General features: G+C 50.5%; 1 protein-coding gene across 3 annotated transcripts in view; it reads left to right on the top strand.

Annotated features, from left to right (window-relative positions):
- PRRC2C (proline rich coiled-coil 2C) overlaps positions 1-17,334 on the top strand; it is a 1,321,979-nt gene that overhangs the window by 179,107 nt on the left and 1,125,538 nt on the right. For all 3 annotated transcript variants that reach the window (XM_085601696.1, XM_085601697.1, XM_085601695.1), the window contains exon 7: positions 15,250-15,329. In XM_085601696.1, the coding sequence (XP_085457822.1) occupies positions 15,250-15,329 (80 nt within the window). The remainder of the gene's footprint in view (positions 1-15,249; positions 15,330-17,334) is intronic.

The raw sequence follows: 17,334 nt of genomic DNA, 5'->3' as shown, positions 1-17,334 counted from the left end.
CATCACCTCCGCTCGGCGGGTGAGTGCGCTCCAGGCTCTTTCTTGAAAAACCTCCTTTCCTGGGGATTCATCCGGACAAGGTTGTATTTCGACCGCGTCCCTCTTTTCTACCGAAAGTAGTCTGCCTTTCATCTCGGGCAAACTGTAACTCTGCCCACTTTCTTTCCGCCTCTGCACCCTTCCAGAGAGGAGGAGAGGCTCCACCGTCTGGACCCAAAACGTGCGCTTTCGTTCTATCTTAACAGCACACAATAGTTCCGGGTGGATGACCAACTCTTTGTTGGCTACGTGGGCGCCAAGAAAGGCCGGGCTGTGCACAAGGGACCTATCTCCCGATTGGTTGTCTTGTGCATTAAAGCCTGTTACTCTCTGGCTAAAAAAGAACCTCCGATTTGGGCTGCATGCCCGTTCTACCAGGGCAACAGCAGCTACTACAGCATTGGGTCGCGGTGTCCTTCTGCAATACATTTGTCAGGCGGCCACTTGGGCCTCGTTGCATACTTTCACTAAGCACTATTGCCTTAACAGTCAGGTCGGGAGAGACAGCTTCTTTGTCCGTTCAGTTCTCAGTGACTTTCTGGTGTAATCTCACTTCGCAGACCCACCACCAGGGTTGGTATTGGTTGGGTATGTATTCTAAGGTAAGGAATCTATCACTAACGTGTCTCTTTCAGATGCACAAGGTTCGAGGCATGTGGGCTGCTGAATTCATATCTGTGCATAGATCGCCGCCTAGTGTTGGATCCGGATGATTGCACATTGTTGTCCTGGAAGAGTCTTCGAAGAATCACGAGATAGGTGGCTCCTCCCCTGGACTACAGTGCGCATGGGCATCCCCTCCATCCTTAGATTGTTTTTTTCCGCCATTGGGTTCGGATGTCCTAATCTTAGCTCTTTGAGTATTTAGGCCTTTGCATTCGTCTGTATTGTTTTCGTTCGGCGCCAAGTATATTTGTCGACGGCGTTCTCGAGTACATCATCAAGGTTGGAACCAAAGACATCGAATAGCCCCTTTAAGCGTTGCCCTCTTTGCAACGCTAAGTATGCTCGCTTCGACGTGCACCCGGTGTGCAACAAGTACCTCTCTCCAAACCACGACAAAGCCACCTGTATGGCGTGTTCCAGGTTTCGTTCGAAGAAGACCCTTCGCATTCGTCGAGCAGCTCGGCTCGAGGCGCAGAAAGCGACGCCGAACCCGGACAACATCTTCGGGACGGAAGATGAGGAGGTCGTGGACCTTGAAGTTCGGGGGGAGCTCTCGGATCCGGATTCGGAGCGAGAATCCGACTATGATGCCGAAGACTAGCATATGCTAGACGAACAGGAAGATGGTGTCGTCGAAGAGGTAGGAGACTACGAGGAGGCCCTTGGGGCCGAGGAAGATGGCTCAGAAGATGGGCTAGGCCCACATGTCGGTACAGGACCTAACGAGACACTCGATAAGGCTCAGGTCGAGGGATCGCCACAAGGCCTTACCCAAGATCATTCCTCTCGTTCTACAGCCCCGCATAAAGGCCCGGCTACGAACTACCCTAAAGAGCCGTCGGTATCGAAAGCGCCATCATTCGATCTAAAGAAATCGAAACTGAAGGCACAAGCACCTACCTCGAAACCGAAAGAGTCATCGGCAACAAGGCCTCGAAGCCCTCGGAGCCGAACAAACAAAAGAAGGCCGTCGACGCACGGAGACTTCATGGGGACGTCGAGCCGAAGGCGGCGCCAACAACCAAGGTCAAGGTTGCCGACCTGAAAAAATCGGTGCCGAGGATAGTCGACACGAAACTTCAGAGCGCCTCGCGACGGCCGACCCATCCCGATCCTCGTGTCGAGGACACGGCGTCTGGTTCGGGGTTAGATACCACATCCCTTCCTAAAGAAGGTGTCGGAGTCGTTACTCCGCATCCACGACACGACTTCCACGCAACGCTCAAAAGCACCCCCGCAGCCGAAGACGGTCAGCACAGATCACATCGCGTCGACGCACATAAAATTCGGACTTCCACCGGCGGTACGACCGAAGATGTTCGACGCGAAGAAGGGTCTCGAGCCGCAAAAAAGGGTCGACCCGAAGAAACCTGTCGAAGCACCAACAGGGATGCCAATGGGACAAAGAGCTGTCGAAGTACCTCAGGAAGATGAGGAGCCAAGGCAGTTTATCGATGCGGAGACTGGTAGACTGTCAATATATAAAAGAAAGATATAGCCAGAGAAATCAATGGAGCCATACAAAATTCCATTGAAGAAGAGGACAACGTCACCAGTTCTAGTGGAACATGTTAACTATTATGACCAGGAGCCTCAGTCATTCTCACCCACACAATTTGATGAGGATGCAGGGGATGATGTTGATGACACTTATCCTGTGGACACTGACCCTGAAGATCAAAACCAACCTTGGGTGGACGATAATGGTCAAGGGGACCCACATGCTGCTCCAGACACGCAGGCATATGTGGTAAAATCATCTCCTACTGAGGATACTGCTGCTTTCAATGCCTTGATTGAGAGAGCAGCAAAAAATCATGATGTACAGCTCCACACTGATCCTATTGAGGATGATTTTCTGATGGATACCTTCTCTACCTCAGAAAGATCTGTTAAGACTCTGCCCATGCTGAAGGGGGTCCTAAAACCGGCTAATGACATTTTTAAGGAGACCACAAGGGCGAGAGTACTAAACCCTAGGATTGACAATAAAAATATCGGCCAGCTCCTGTGGACCCTACCTACATAAGAGGCCAGTTGCCTTTGGACTCGTTGGTGGTGTCCAATGCTCGGAAGAGCCAATTCACAGACAACGGGTGATGCTCCTTCCCCTGACAAGGAGTCTAAGGTCTTGGAAACTTCAGGGAAAAGAGTTGCTGCACAGGCAGCTAACATCTGGAGAATTGCCAACACTCAGGCACTTCTGGCTCGATACGACAGGGCGCATTATGATACCCTAGAGACACTGCTACAGGACCTCCCAGATCAGTTTAAGGAAGGAGCAGAGTCGCTTATTACAGAAGAGAAGCTCCTAAGCAACGCTTCCATTAAGTGCGCTCTTGACGTAGCGGACACTGCAGCTATGGCTATTAACACCAGTGTCCTGTTAAGAAGGCATGCTTGGTTGAGAATCTCAGGATTCAAACCAGAGATACAAACAACGATACTCAATCAACCTGTCAACCCTGACTCCCTTTTTGGCCCCGAAGTTGACACCACCCTAGAAAAGATCAAAAAAGATACAGAGACTGCAAAGTCTATGGGGGCTCTGCAATCACAGCAGTTTAGGAGTGGGTCCTTTCGTCGCTCTACCAACAGAGGACCGTCTAGAGGCCAGAACTCCCAACAGTCGCATTACACTAAACAAGGTACACAGACCACCTATAATAAGAATAACAGAGGTGGATACCGTGGAAACCACGTCAAGGGCAGAGGCCGAGGGAACAGCTCCAGGTCCTCCGCCACCAACAAACAGTGACGCCTTGTCACTGCCCCCCGACCACGTAACACCTGTCGGGGGGGAGACTCCAAGAGTTCCTGCCGGTCTGGAAGTCCATCACTACAGACAGGTGGGTGAGAGACATTGTCCAGTACGGTTATTGTCTGGAGCTCACATCCACTCCACCAAACATACCACCAAGACACCGTCCTATGTCCGCAGAGCACTTGCGCTTATTACACCAGGAAGTTCTCAGTATGCTCCAAAAAGGAGCCATAGAACTCGTGCCGCAGAATAACAGGGATCAGGAGTGTGCTCACTATATTTTCTGATCCCCAAAAAGGACGGATCTCTCAGACCCATACTGGATTTAAGACCTCTAAACCGTTACATTCTTTCATAGCATTTTCACATGCTCACCTTGCAACAGGTGCTGCCGTTACTCAAGCATTGAGACTTTCTCGCAACACTAGATCTCAAAGATGCGTATTTCCATATACCCATGCACCCATCACACAGAAAATATCTCAGGTTCACTGTTCTCAATCGACATTACCAGTTCAAAGTCCTCCCTTTCGGAGTAACAACGGCACCCAGAGTGTTCACCAAGTGCCTGGCAACAGTGGCGGCGCACTTAAGGAGACAGCACATACATGTCTATCCTTATCTGGACGACTGGCTTATCCAGGGAAAGTCGGCCCAGCAGTGTTCCAACCACGTAACCCACACCATTCACCTTCTTCACAGCCTTGGCTTCTCCCTGAATTATCCAGCAGTACCTAGGCGCGACCATAGACTCTCTGGCAGCCAAGGCACAGCCCAATTCAGTAAGGATCAACAGCATGCAGTTGCTCATAAAGTTCAAACCTCAACACTCACTACCGGCACGAGTGTTTATGCAGTTGATAGGCATGATGGCCTCCTGCATCTTCATAGTCCCGCACGTGAGGTTACATATGCGCCCGCTTCAGGAGTGCTTGGCACGTCAGTGGAATCAGGCTCACGGACAATTGAAGGACCTAGTGTTGGTGAGCGGTCGGGCATACAACTCTCTGCATTGGTGGAATCCACAAAACCTTTGCAAGGGCCGACAAATCATACTGACGGCGGACGCATCTCTCCAGGGATGGGGAGCTCATGTACTCAATTACACAGTGCAGGGACTATGGACGACACAGCAAAGGAGGATGCACATCAACCTTCTGGAACTCATGGCAATCTTCCTTGCAATGAAGGCATTCAAAGTACACTTGTGCAACAAAGTCGTGTTGATCCGGACGGACAACATGACCGCCATGTACTACATACAAAAGCAGGGAGGGACACACTCTCCACAGTTGTCTCATCTGGCTCAGAGCATGTGGAAGTGGGCCATTCAGAGGAACATCTTCCTCATGGCAGAACACCTCCCGGTCAAGGACAACCAGATGGCAGATCTGCTCAGCAGACACAGCCACCAAATACACGAGTGGGAGATACATCCATCAGTACTCCAACCGTACTTCCAACGGTGGGGTCATCCAGAGATAGACCTATTCGCCACAAGGGAAAACGCAAAATGCCAAAACTTTGCCGCCAGGTTCCCACGCCCACAGTCTCAGGGCAATGCAATATGGATGAACTGGTCAGGCAGATTTGCGTACGCTTTTCTCCCAGCACCATTAATACCGCTGGTGGCACGCAAACTGAGGCAACACTCCATGACGCTCATCCTGGTTGCTCCAACGTGGGCATGCCAACCATGGTACACCACGTTTCTGGAACTCTCCGTGGTACCGCATCAACGCCTGCGGCTAACACCCACGCTTTTAACGCAGAGCCATGGCGAGATTCAGCACCCAGATCCGCAACAGCTGAACCTGGCGATCTGGCTCCTGAGATCTTAGAATTTGGCTACCTAAACTTGCCTCCAGAATGTATGAATATCATCAAGGAGGCACGGAGACCCACTACCAGAGCCTGCTACGCGGCTAATTGGAAAAGATTTGTCATTTATTGTAAAAATAATGACATCAATCCGCTGGATGCATCGACGCAAAACATTATCTGTTATCTATTACACTTATACCGATGCAATCTAGCATACAATTCCATCCGTATACATTTAACCGCACTGGCAGCTTACCTTCAGAACAGGCAGCACCTCTCCCTGTTCAAAGTGCCTACCATCAGAGCTTTCTTGGAGGGACTCAAACATGTGATTCCTCCAAGACACCCTCCTTCACCAGTCTGGAACCTAAATGTGGTCCTCACCAGACTGATGGGACCACCTTTTGAACCTCTACACTCTTGTGAGATTCAATTTCTAACATGGAAAGTAGCTTTCCTAGTTGCCATTACTTCCCTAGGAAGAGTTAGTGAACTTCAGGCACTAACCATTCAAGAGCCATTTATACAGGTTCATGCCAACAGGGTCGTACTACGCACCAACCCTACTTTCATGCCCAAGGTAATTTCGCAGGTCCATATGAACCAATCCATAGAACTACCAGTGTTTTATCCTAATCCTGAGAATGTAGCAGAGAGAATGCTCCACACACTTGATATCAAAAGAGCTCTCCTGTACTATATTGACAGAACACAAAATTTCAGGAAAACAAAACTGTTAGTTGCCTTTTCTCCACAGTACAAAGGCAACCCCATTTCCAAAGCAGGAATAGCTAGGTGGATCGTTAAGTGTATACAGATTTGCTATGAAAAAGCTAAGCGCACACTAACAATTCCTCCAAGAGCCCACTCCACACGAAAGTTAAGGGTCTCCATGGCTTTCCTGGGAAATATTCCTTTAGAGGAGATATGTAGAGCAGCCACATGTCCACTATACATACATTTACCAAGCACTACTGTGTAGCTGTACACTCAAGACAGCAGGCAGCTGTAGGACAGGCTGTTCTCAAAACTCTTTTTCAGACTGCTGCAGCTGGCACGGGAAGCCGCCGCTAAATGGAGGGACTGCTATATGTTCGAGGCATGTGGGCTGCTGAATTCATATCTGTGCATAGATCGCCGCCTAGTGTTGGGTCCGGATGTTTGCACGTTGTTGTCCTGGAAGAGTCTTCGAAGTATCCTGAGATAGGTGACTCCTCCCCTGGACCACAGTTCATCCTCAGATTGTTTTTTTCCGCCATTGGGTTCGGATGTGCTTATCTTGACTCAAGTTAGGGAAAACTTTTTTTAGGCCAAAAGGCCTTTAGTTCGCGTCGGTACTGTTCCCGATCGGTATCGACAGTTACTTGTTAGTTTACTGACTTCAAAAACAACTTTTTCGCATCATATCCGACCATCGACACCACATCGACGATGGAATCGAGGACACCATTCAAGCGGTGTCCTGTTTGCAATGCGAAATATCCCCATGTCGACGTCCACCCGGTGTGCAACAAATGCCTTTCACCGGATCACGACTAATCCACATGTATGGCCTGTGCCCGATTCCGATCCAAAAAGACTCTCCGGAATCGACGAGCAGCGAGACTTGAAGCGCAGCAAGCGGCACCGGCCCCGACCAACATCTTCAGCGCCGAGGACGAAGATGTGGAAGGCGTGGAGAACCTACCCTCCAGCCCCGCTTCCGAACAAGATACCGGATCGGAAGACATCGAACAACTCTTTCACAGGGATGAAGCCGATACCGAGGTAGGAGACTACGATGAGGCCTTAGGGGCCGAAGAAAGTAGCTCCGGTGACGAGCAAGGCCTACCCGTACAGACGGAGGATATCCCAGTGCGTCAGTCTATGGCTCTGGTCGAGGGATCGCCTTCGGGCCTTACCCAAGACCTATCCCGCAGTTCTTCGGCCCCGCCCTCGGGCCCGGCCTCGGACATTCAGCGACAGCCATTAGTACCCAAAACGACTGGTTTCCCTTCCTCGAAACCGAAACCAAAAGTCGTGTCGGTTCCACAGAAACTGAAACTGAAAGTGACACTGGTCGAATCGAAGCCCACTACACCTTCGACGCCAGCCAAACCCGTCGGCACCGACCGCACCAAACGGGACTTCGGTGCCGAAATCGCAGCAGCCGACGTCGGCGCCGACACACTGAAAAAGGCCATCGGTACCGCCAAACCGCCTCGGCACCCGGCACCGAAACAATCGGCTCCGGCCACCAAGGTCAAAATGGCCTCTGCGTCGCACACCACTTCGAAAGCAGCACCTAAGGCCCAATCATCGACGCCGTCGACGGCTACTACCTCTCCTCGACTCGATGACCCCGTGGCCCGAAGAAGCCCACGCCTGCCTCTACAGAACCGCTCGGCGCCAAAGAACCGTCGGCGTTCCAGGTGCGACAAGTTGCAGCGTCCTTGCAACGCATCAAAGAAAAGGCAGCCCTCAAGGACACGTCGGGCTCCGAGCCGAAAAAAGCTCAAAAAGCTTCTCCTGCAACACCCGACATCACTTTTGGCCTGCCGCCATCCACGGCGCCCAAAATGTTTGGAATCAGAACACGTGTCACCCAAACTAGGATCACACCTGCCGACCGCTCTCCTACGGAGACGTCACCGTCCCACATCGATGCCGACACCGGCAGAATTATGCTCCACAAGCGGAGAATATCTTCCGAGCGAGCTTTGGACTCCTACCGGATCCTGCTAAAGAAAAAGCTGCCAGCAGATTCGGAACCAGTTCTTTACGAATGTCTCCATACCTCCTACCTAGATCCACAGCCCTTCTCTCCGACACCGACGTTTTGGAGGACTACATGGGTGACGACGTCCCCTACCCCAAAGAGATGGACCCTGAAGGCCAACAGGACCCTGACCAGGCTTGGGATGACCCTGTAGACCCGGGTGCACCTATGGATACACAGGACACGCAGCTATATGGTGCGAAAACGTCTCCCACAGAGGACACTGCCGCATTCAACGCCCTCATTGAACGTGCTGCGGCCAATCATGGTGTGCAACTCCACTCTGACACAATCGAGGACGATTTTCTAATGGATACTTTCGCATCCTCAGAAAGGAATATCAAAACTCTACATGTTGAAAGGTGTCCTCAAACCAGCAAAGGACATTTTCAAAGAACCCACCAGGGCAAGAGTAATAAACCCCAGGATCGACAAGAAATATAGGTCGGCGCCTGGGGACCCTACGTACATTAGAGGCCAGTTGCCTCTGGATTCCATCGTAGTCGCTAATGCTCGCAAACTGGTGCACTCGCAGACAACTGGGGATGCTCCTCCCCCGGACAAAGAGTCCAAGGTGCTAGAGACCTCCGGCAAACGGGTTGCAGCCCAGGCAGCTAACATATGGCGTATTGCCAATACCCAGGCGCTCCTAGCTCGCTACGATCGCGCACACTATGACACATTAGAAACCCTTCTCCAACATCTCCCTGACCAATACAAAGCGGGAGCAGAGATCCTCATCAGGGAGGGACAACTCCTCACGAACGCATCCATTAAGTGTGCACTGGATGCCGCAGATACAGCTGCCAGAGCAATAAACACCAGCGTCATGCTACGACGACACGCCTGGTTACGAATCTCCGGATTCAAACCTGAGGTTCAAAATAACATCCTCAATCAGCCGGTCAACCCAGACTACTTATTCGGACCAGAAGTTGACACCACACTAGAAAAAATAAAAAAGGACACAGACACTGCAAAGTCCATGGGGGCTCTCCAAACGCAGACCTTTCGGAGTGGCTCCTTTCGTCGCCCCGGAAATAGAGGAGCAGGTAGAGGACAGGGGTCACAGCAAACCTACAACAAGGGCAACACACAAAGTACCTACGATAAAAACACCCGGGGTGGTTATCGTGGCTCCAGCACAAAGGGCAGAGGACGCGGATACGGCAATACCAGGTCCTCCCCCAAGAACAAACAATGACGCCCTCTCCCTTCCCCCCGACCACATAACACCTGTCGGGGGAAGGCTACAAAGGTTCCTGTCCACGTGGAACACCATCACCACGGACAGGTGGGTCAAAGATATTATCAAACACGGTTACTGCCTAGAATTAACCTCCACTCCACCCACAATACCGCCAAAACACTGTCCTATGTCCTCAGAGCACTTAGTGCTATTACAGCAGGAAGTGCTAAGTATGCTGGAAAAAGGCGCAATAGAGGTCGTTCCCGTCCACGAGCAATGTACGGGGGTGTACTCCCTGTACTTCTTAATACCAAAAAAGGACGGGTCACTCAGACCTATACTAGACCTGAGACCCCTCAACCGCTACATTCTCTCAGAGCATTTCCACATGCTCACCCTACAACAAGTCCTCCCGCTGCTCAAACAGGGAGACTTCCTGGCCACGCTAGACCTCAAAGATGCGTATTTCCACATACCCATTCACCCCTCACACAGAAAATATCTCAGGTTCACTATTCAAGGGCAGCACTACCAATTCAAGGTTCTTCCCTTCGGCGTGACAACAGCACCCAGAGTTTTCACAAAGTGCCTAGCTACTGTGGCGGCACATTCACGTCTACCCTTACCTGGACGACTGGCTTGTTCAGGCAAAGTCAGCCCAGCAATGTGCCAGCCACATGTCCCGCACCATTCACCTTCTTCACAGTCTGGGGTTCTCACTAAATTATCCGAAATCACATCTCCAACCCGCACACGTACAACAGTACCTAGGTGCGACCATAGACACTCTGGCAGCCACAGCTCAGCCAAATTTAGTGAGGATCAACCGCATGCAACTGCTGATTGCCAAGATCAAACCCCAACACTCCCCTCCTGCGCGAGTGTTCATGCAGTTGATAGGCATGATGGCCTCCTGCATTTTCATAGTCCCACACGCGAGACTACATATGCGCCCGCTTCAGGAGTGCTTAGCACGTCAATGGAATCAGGCTCACGGGCAACTAAAAGACCTAGTGTTGGTGAGCGGTCGGGCATACAACTCTCTGCATTGGTGGAATCCACAAAACCTTTGCAAGGGCCGACCGTTCCAAGAGCCTGTTCCACAAATAATACTGACAGCGGACGCGTCTCTCCAGGGATGGGGAGCTCATGTACTCAACTACACAGTGCAGGGACTATGGACAATACAACAAAAGAAGATGCACATCAACCTTCTAGAACTGATGGCAATCTTCCTGGCAATGAAAGCATTCAAAGTACATTTGTGCAGCAAAGTCGTGTTGATCCGGACGGACAACATGACTGCCATGTACTACATACAGAAGCAGGGAGGAACACACTCTCCACAGTTGTCTCATCTGGCTCAGAGCATGTGGAAGTGGGCCATTCAGAGGAGCATGTTCCTCATGGCGGAACACCTCCCCGGCAAGCACAACCAGATGGCGGATCTGCTCAGCAGACACCGCCACCAAATGCACGAGTGGGAGTTACACCCATCAGTACTCCAACCGTACTTCCAGCAGTGGGGTCATCCGGAGATGGACCTATTCGCCACAAGCGAAAACGCAAAATGCCAAAACTTTGCCGCCAGGTTCCCACATCCGCAGTCGCAGGGCAATGCGATATGGATGAACTGGTCCGGCAGATTTGCGTACGCTTTTCCCCCAGCACCATTGATACCGCTGGTGGCACGCAAACTCAGACAACACTCACTAACACTCGTCCTGGTTGCTCCAACATGGGCACGCCAACCATGGTACACCACCTTTCTCGAACATTCCGTGGTGCCGCATCAAAGGCTGCGGATCAAACCCGCGAATTTGACGCAGAACCATGGAGAGATTCAGCACCCAGATCCGCAACAGCTGAACCTGGCAATCTGGCTCCTGAAGTCCTAGAGTTTGGCTACCTCAACCTGCCACCTGACTGTATGGACATCATCAAGGAGGCCAGGAGACCCACTACGAGAGCTTGCTATGCAGCCAAATGGAAAAGGTTCGTCATTTATTGCAGTAATAATGACATTAACCCGCTGGACGCATCCATCCAAAACATCATTTGTTACCTCTTACACCTATACCGATGCAATCTGGCGTACACCTCTATACGTGTCCATTTGACCGCAATATCAGCCTATCTGCAAACCAGGCAGCACCTCTCACTATTCAGAGTGCCTGCCATCAAAGCATTCTTGGAAGGACTCAAACGTGTAATTCCTCCAAGCCACCCACCAGCTCCAATGTGGAACCTCAACTTGGTCCTCACACGCCTGATGGGTCCACCCTTCGAACCTCTACACTCATGCGAGATTCAATTCCTCACCTGGAATGTAGCTTTCCTAGTAGCGATCACTTCTTTGAGGAGAGTTAGTGAACTCCAGGCACTAACCGTTCAAGAACCATTCATACAGGTTCACGCCAACAGGGTCGTACTACGTACCAACCCTAAATTCATGCCCAAGGTGATATCGCAGTTCAACATGAATCAAACTATCGAACTGCCTGTTTTCTTTCAAAACCCACAAACTGTCGCGGAAAGAGCACTCCATACACTAGATGTAAAGAGAGCCCTCATGTACTATATAGACAGGACTAAAGTCTTTAGGCAAACAAAACTTTTCGTTGCCTTTGCCCCACACCACAAAGGTAACGCCATCTCCAAAGCAGGTATAGCCAGATGGATCGTTAAATGTATTCAAATTTGCTATCAAAAAGCTAAACTCACATTAACGATTCCCCCACGAGCCCACTCAACACGTAAGTTAGGGGCCTCCATGGCTTTCCTGGGAAACATTCCTTTGCATGATATATGTAGAGCAGCCACCTGGTCCACTACACATACATTTACCAAACACTATTGTGTAGATGTGCAATCAAAACAGCAGGCAGCTGTAGGACAGGCTGTTCTCAAAACTCTTTTTCAGACCGCTGCAGCTGGCACTGGTAGCCGCCGCTAATAGAGGGCACTGCTATGTATTCTATGCACAGATATGAATTCAGCAGCCCACATGCCTCGAACTGAATATGCTACTTACCAGTATGCATCTGTTCTTGGCATGTAGGGCTGCTGACATTCATATCGCCCACCCTCCTCCCCGGCGCCTGTAGCAGCTGCAGCTCTCAGAATTACTGTAAGCATGGTCATCACTTACTGTATCTACTCCATCACTGCCACAATGGCGAAAAACAATCGGAGGATGGAGAGGATGCCCATGCGCACTGTGGTCCAGGGGAGGAGTCACCTATCTCAGGATACTTCGAAGACTCTTCCAGGACAACAACGTGCAAACATCCGGACCCAACACTAGGCGGCGATCTATGCACAGATATGAATGTCAGCAGCCCTACATGCCAAGAACAGATGCATACTGGTAAGTAGCATATTCGTTCCTAGGACCGGTTTCTGGAATTTCAGCCGTCTTCAGCCAGGCTTGCTTGAATCCAGTGGCAAAGTGAGCAAGGGACTCACGTCTGAGCTTACCCTGCCATTCCCATGAGGCACAGGGCCAGACTGATTTGCATATGGCCATGTCTGAACTGGGGTGGCAGAGTGGGCTAAAGAACGGTGATGGATTAAACCCAGATCAGTTGACTGGGGGTGAGTGCTTGCAATGTTCAACACTCCGTCCATCATTTCCTATGGTTTTTGCAATAGAGACAATGCCATGGAGTATTGTCATAAATCCCTGTGAGGGGCGAAAGCAGACAACCAGGGGAGGCACCAAGCATAGAGGGGAGAGGCAGGAAGAGTGGGAGGGCTGTAAACAAGAAGGGAGCAGCTCATGGTCTAACTCCGGCAGCCGCCACGGGCGGGGAGCGCGGGAGTGGTCACAGATTGCTGGGGGTCATGACTTTAAAGGTAGGTAACAAGTGGGCCCCATATGTCCAATGGACGAGACTTGGCTGGCAAGAGGTCCCAGAACTCAGACAGGAGGGTTTGGCAAGGGGATGCATCTTTGAGCCGGAGGGCCGCCTTATGTGCAGGCCTGCGACCCCAACACATCGAGACCCCTTCGCTGTGTGAGGACCAGCAGCATGGCAGTCAAGCAGTGAGAGGCATCCTGGCAAAATTGAACAAATCCCAAGAGGCAGATCACTGGGTCAGGCTGGAGCGGTGACTAGGTGATTTCGGAGATAATTGCACAAACCTCCTGCCAATATGCCGAAACCCGGGGGCACAGCCAGGCAAGATGAGCGAAATCAGCCGCAGGCGCCGAGCAGTGCATGCATCTGTCACTTGCTACAAGATCTAATCTATGAAGTTGGGCGGGGTGTGATACAGCCTGTGTATGTATTTGAATTGTATAAGGCGCAAACGATGGGTGGGGGAGAGGCGTTTGATCGGAGTACAACCAATCCACTTGAGAGATCTCGATTTCCCGGTCCTCGCCCCATGCAATGCGCGCCCGGTCAGTAGAAATGGAGGACGCTGCTAGCGTGTAAGCATACATTTTGGTAACCAATTTCTTGGGAGAGGAAGAGGCATAGAGCAGATTGAGAGTGGCCAAGGAGGGAGGAGATTGGGAAAAGGTGGAGTGGAGCTTCCGGCAGAGAGCCCGGAGCTAGTAAAATGACAGGGTGTCCATGGGGCCAGCGTCGGCGGCAAGTGAAAAGAAGGTACCCCCAGGATACAGGTCCAAAATTGTGGAGAGGCCTAGACTAGCGGCGCGTTTAACCATCCCCGACAACTGGAGTTGGGGAAAGGCAGGGTGATGAGCAATGGGCATATTGTTTGCGGATAGCATATCAGACCCGGAGATCTTACGAATGCCATCCCAGGCCCAGCGCAATGTTTCGACCGTATCAATTTCAGTGCGTTGGAGATTCGTCAGGGCAAACAGTGCAGTTGTGAGCGGCCACGGGGCGGCGTGGTCGGCCTCCACCGCCACATGGGGTTGAAACTGAGTAGGGTGGAGCCAGAAATGGAGAAAGCTGGCCTGAGCGCTAAGAGCATAGAGCTTAAAATCCGGGGCTCCCAGCCCGCCTCGCGACATCGGAATAGTGAGGGTGTTGTAAGCGATTCTGGGTTGCAGACCAGGGTAATAAGCAAAGAGCGAACCTTGCGAAAAAAGTGAGCAGTGAGAGGGATGGGGATGGTAACGAAGAGAAATAAGAACTTCGGAAGCACCACCATTTTGGCAATTGCTATGCGCCCGGCCAATGGAAGCGGCAGCTGGTTCCTAAGGGGGATCTTGGACTTCAACCAATCCACATAGTTTTGTTTCAAAGTTGATGATGAGGAACTTCCTCACACCCTTTAGGCCTTCTCCCGAGTCCTCATCAATCGCATTCCTTTAATTCAGCCATTGAGTTGCACCATTCAACCATGCTTGCACTATTAGGCAGAGTTTAAAATATATTGTTACTGAATGTGCAAAACTGTTCTGTCCATGCTTTTACCATACAACAGCTATGCAATATTACAAAAGATTCCCTTGAGTGGTGTTGCACAAAAACTTGAATGTTCACTCCAGGGAAGACCCAAATAATGGTGCATTTACAAAAATTAAAGCAGAATGGAAATAATGTCTGATGCAGACATATTGCTAAAGTAAAACCTCAACATTGATTTCTGCTCTCACTGGTTGTAAGAGGGGGGGGAGATTAGGATTTCAAATGGGAGATCTAGTGCAGCTACTTGGGAATGGGACATTGTAAAATGTAACCTGGTTTGCAAGCATTGTTTTTTTCTTTTTATAATTCTTTTTATTAGAACAAAATCGACAACAAAGCATAGCGTCACGTAGTTAAAGAAAATGCAAGCATTGTTTTATGTAGTTTTCACTGTTTTGCTGTTAAGTTCCAGACTCCTAGAGGTTAGAGTCTTGAAAGAGGTTATAGGAATCTGTTTTACTTGATCATACCTGTTCTGTTGACTGGGCTATACAGCTTCCTCCCCCCCAGGCCCCTTTCTATTTTGTTTATTTTGGACACTTTGCTGACTGCTTTTAAACAGTGTAATATGTTATCTAAGGTTTACTTTTTCTTTGTTTTACCTTCATTCACACAGATGTTCCAATCTTATCCCAGGATGCCATTTCCTCAAATGCAAGGTTCCCATCGATATCCTACTCCACCAGAAGCCAACAGGTAGTAGCTCTGTGTGCATTAGAGACTGTGCTTAAAGAGCTTGTCTGATTCTTTTTGTACCCCTTATCTCCCTGCTTTGCTTAAGTGTCCCCCTTGCCTTGAATCAAACTTTACATTGGACTAAATGATTGCCACAGCTAACATACCAGCACACTGCTATGATTTAAGTGATTTTAAAGTTGTGTGGACAGCACTTCCTAGGAAACTTGCTCTTTTTATTATGGGCCAAAACGAGGTACACTGTGTAAATAGTACCGGCATACCTCAGTTGGTTTCCAGAGGTACAAATGATAACCCAAATGTTCTTTTGTGGTCATGTGGGCGAGCGGTTAGGCTCATCAGAGAGTAGTGCTAAGCATTTGTTACACACAAAAGCAGTAAGTGAGACCTGCTCAATGAAGAAATCAGACACAAATTTATATGAATTTAGATACCAAGCTCATCTAAATTGGTTAAGTACTTTTTGAGTTATGACTTTCTACAGGTTTCATAACTTGGTGCAGTTTCTGGAGTGGTAATTTTTTGCTACGGGCGGGGGGGGTCCGGGGTTGGGGGAGATATACTGCATTCGGTCATTTATCAGCGACTTACGGCACCCTTCTCCTGGACCGAAGGGGAGTATGGGGCAAGGTCCAAGGCAATACCAACAGGTCACCTAGGGCGTCGGGGTGCAGAGGTGTATTTCAGCATCCGGTGCCCCGTTCACTTCAATGGGCAATGGTCCAGTCGAAAAGAGACTGCAAACTCAGACTGGGTGCTAATTCCGGTGAACCCACAGGGTGGCTCACTGTTTGAAATGGTCTGGCAAGTAGGGCCACCATTAGTCCACTTCTCCTCGGGCTGTAGGACTTTGGTGCAGTGTTGTCTTAAGGCATCGGGCCCATGCTGCAGGAGACACACGCGCTTGAGGGGGGCCTGCACCAAGAGGCTACATGCAGCGCCTGGGAGCTCACTCTAATAAACCCACATGTGGGCTCTGCCTTTGAGCGTCTCAGGACCCCATTGGCACCGTCACCTCCCTTGAACTCTGGCTGTGGGGCCCGGGTGCAGAAATGCTTTGAAGGGTCTGCAGTAAGAGGCTCACTCTTTGTCTTTGGTTCTGCAGGAAGGGTCAGACAGGACAGCAGGGGCCACTCTCGATGTGGGTCTCTCTGTCTTTGAAGTCCCTCGACGTGCAGGTTGGTTTTCTTCTGTGTTGGTGTCTGGGCTGGACACAACAAGCTTTGGTTGCTGCAAGGGGTCTGGTACCCTGGGTATTGGTGTTGTGCGGCTCCAGTTGGTACTGGCGTCCCCAAACTTAGAGAGGGAGGACGCATCTGACCTGTGGGAGCACAGCGACTTCTTCCTGGGCGGCTGCTGCATCGGCAGTCCTGGTAAGGAACAGGATAGTGAGCGGCACCTTGCGTCTTTGATGCCTGTGGCTACAAGGTAGTAGCCCCTTTACCTCAAGGGAGTTATCTGGCGATTTGCGAAGCACTGGCAGCCCTCTGGGTTTCTTGGCGTTTGCACGGCGACAGGACAACTCTTTTTCTCCACGAGGGACGGGTGCTGCAGGCAGGGTTGGCGCCAACTCAGTTGTTGCTTCTCTGTTATGTTAGCAATCGTTTGTCCACTCCTTTGTGTCCATCGAATTGGAAGTCCTGGCATCCGGGATGCCTCCTAAATACTGTATTTAGGGGTGTCACAAGGAATGTCAGATAGTATTCAATTGGCTACCTAGCTTTATGGTGACTACCCCCCTCCATATGACACCTTCCTGTGGGAAGTGGGAATAACCCTGACCCAGAAGACCTAATTCCACCAAAATCTAAGATGGTGGAATTTTTCCAGTCACTTTCACTTCTTACATGTGGTACTAGCCTGAGGGTGAACACGCCCCCTGACAAGCTAATTTTCCCACCTGTCCTGGTGCCAAATGGGCCTTTGGCAGTGGGTGGAATTTCCCCTGGCTGGGGGAAGCCAGGGTCGCATATCAAAGGTTTTGGAGGTCTTTGAAGCTTCCTGC

The sequence above is a fragment of the Triturus cristatus genome, chromosome 4_2, assembly GCF_964204655.1.
Source record: "Triturus cristatus chromosome 4_2, aTriCri1.1, whole genome shotgun sequence".
NCBI classification, from domain to species: domain Eukaryota; kingdom Metazoa; phylum Chordata; class Amphibia; order Caudata; family Salamandridae; genus Triturus; species Triturus cristatus.
This window is presented reverse-complemented; position numbering and strand designations above follow the sequence as displayed.